This window comes from Penaeus vannamei, chromosome 19 (assembly GCF_042767895.1).
Source record: "Penaeus vannamei isolate JL-2024 chromosome 19, ASM4276789v1, whole genome shotgun sequence".
Classification (NCBI taxonomy): Eukaryota; Metazoa; Arthropoda; class Malacostraca; order Decapoda; family Penaeidae; genus Penaeus; species Penaeus vannamei.
The window spans coordinates 32,010,448-32,012,947 of record NC_091567.1 but is presented as its reverse complement, the minus strand read 5'-3'; the positions used below and the strand labels follow the sequence as shown (position 1 = coordinate 32,012,947).

Sequence of the window (2,500 nt, the reverse complement as noted above, 5' to 3'; positions counted from 1 at the left end):
GAGAGAGAGAGAAAGAGAGAGAGAGAGAGAGAGAGAGAGAGAGAGAGAGAGAGAGAGAGAGAGAGTGAGTGAGTGAGTGAGTGAGTGAGTGAGTGAGTGAGATATATATATATATATATATATATATATATATATATATATATATATATATATATATATATATATATATATATATATTCAACCAATGCATTCTTTGTGCTGTTAACTATGATAGATTTGAAGGTTGAAATTAATGCAATAATGTTGTCATCAGTAAATTTTTTTATTTTTATTTGTATAAACTACTGCACATTGAACCAAAAACAGTATAAACTCTTGTTAATTAATAATACAATTTGCTAATACTTATAAATGTACATAATACAAACTAAATACAACTTTACACGTTGTTTTCATCACCTGCACTTTGCTGAACAATCTTTGCCAAAATCCTGATGTGCATAATTTTAAAAGATACAACAAAATTTTATGCATATTTATCACCTGCCCTGTACAACAATCATTAAAAAATATATACCAGTATGACTTTAAATAATACAAATAAATACAGTTTTATGCATTTGTCACCAACACATGACAACAATTTTTGTGATAATCTATAACACAAAAATCTATATAATACAAAGTATATACAATGTTCCTTGTTTATCGCCTGCACTCTATTACAACTAAAATATCTATGCTTGCATCACAATAATGAATACAAAATTGATGTATTTTCATGGATTTCTAAGCACTGTCAACAAATCAAACAACTTACGGATGCCAGAAGGCTTCCCACTAATGCTTCCACTCCTTTCTGTAGCTTCTTCTTCTTGTGCTGGGATCTGATCTTTGGAAAGACCCTCCTTTAGGACTTTTTCAGATTCCCTTGCAAGTGGGAAATGGACTGTTTGTTTGCTGAGAATTGGTACCAATAGGTTATACTTGTTGATCTTCTTATTGAGCTCCGATATTGATTCCGCTTGGCGATTGAGAGCTGATTTCCATTTCTCCTGGAATGGAGTGCAAGGGAGTGATGGGATGAGGATGCAACAAATACATATTAGATATTTACAGTATGCAGTAACTGACCTTAAAAAAATATCACTAATTTGTACCTTGCCGCATCTGACTTACTTATTTACATATGAATATATCTTTTTAACAAGGCTTACTTCATCTTCTGCTGAAAGAGGTAGTTGTCCTATACGTTTTCTCTCTCTCAGCAATGCTTCCCGTATCCTGGTTCTGTCCTGCCGAATCTCCTTCTCTAGCATTACCCATTCTGGTGCATAACCATTGTTGATCAGCACCTGAAACCATTTCCAGATGTGAAATGAAATGAGAACAAAATTACTGAGAAATGAAAAGATAACACAATTTTTATGAAATGAAATAAGAACAAAATAAATAAAAAAGTACAGTATGTATATTTCATAAAAAATATTAAAAACAACCTGTTTTTCCTAAATCCGTATTATCAGCCTCATACTCCTAATTCTGTACCAGGCCATATCTAAAACCACAGAACCTCATAGAAAACACCACCTCATTGAGTTTATGAGTGACAGTATCCACGTAAGGATTGTGATTTCTTGTCTCCAGGGGCTTTCCAGCATTAGACAGATTATCAAAATCTCCCCTTGCCATGGCTTCCTGGATCATGTCGTCAACAATGCGGTCAATACCAAACCTGCAAGGAAAAGCTTATTCCATTAACACATAAATAACTTGCATTCCAAACTTGTGTGTTATCTGTATGTTATGAGTATCATCTTACCTATACTTTTGGCTGTCAATTTCACATCAAACTTATGCCTTCCGTAACTGATCACAAGTTCTATAGAACTACACAGTTCTGGAAATACTTCATCCAATACTGTGAATTTGAATAGGCAAGACTTAATACTGAGAAAAGATATCACCTGTGAAACTAGAAAACACTTTGCTTTATAGATATTGCTAGTAATAATACTCACATATTCTTATATGTCCAATTCACCTGGCAAATGGTATATATTCATCTAATTCAGGTAATGAATGCTGTCCTTCTGAGTTGCTTGAACCCATGCATATATCAATATGGAATAAATCAATATGTTAAAACTACATTATCTTTGCAAATGTCTTGATTTTTTCACATTCAAAAAACAACTTTTCAGTGTTAACATAAAAAAAAAAAAACTGCATCTCACATCAAATAAACTTCTATCAATAACTTTAATCTGAAAGACTTAGACAGTGGCAGGAGTCAAAACTGTCAAAACATATCTTAGGAATGGTGTGCTTACAGTTTGATATCAAGCTAGGCTTTCTGGAAAATCTATTTACTGCTTATATAATGTAATATACACTAATGTGCATTCATTGTAGGAACAAAACATTAAACTAATTAAGACAAATATCATCACTTTTTTATTACTACCTATTTCACTCTTGCCATACAGTTCACTTCTGGTACCATTCCTGGTCTATTTACCTTGTGCGAATCTTCTTTGCTGCTGCCCTGTCCTTATCA

At 32.8% G+C, this 2,500-nt stretch overlaps 1 protein-coding gene across 1 annotated transcript in view; it reads right to left on the bottom strand.

Annotated features, from left to right (window-relative positions):
- Positions 1-241: 241 nt before the first annotated feature.
- The window catches only part of LOC113820384 (dnaJ homolog subfamily C member 28), a 6,539-nt gene continuing 4,280 nt past the window's right edge, over positions 242-2,500 (bottom strand). Inside the window, exons 5-8 of the mRNA XM_027372713.2 lie at positions 2,462-2,500; positions 1,531-1,675; positions 1,158-1,295; positions 242-995 (exon numbers count right to left, since the gene is read on the bottom strand). The exon at positions 2,462-2,500 is cut by the window's right edge and continues 170 nt beyond it. Of these exons, the coding sequence (XP_027228514.2) occupies positions 720-995; positions 1,158-1,295; positions 1,531-1,675; positions 2,462-2,500 (598 nt within the window). The 3' untranslated portion in view covers positions 242-719. The remainder of the gene's footprint in view (positions 996-1,157; positions 1,296-1,530; positions 1,676-2,461) is intronic.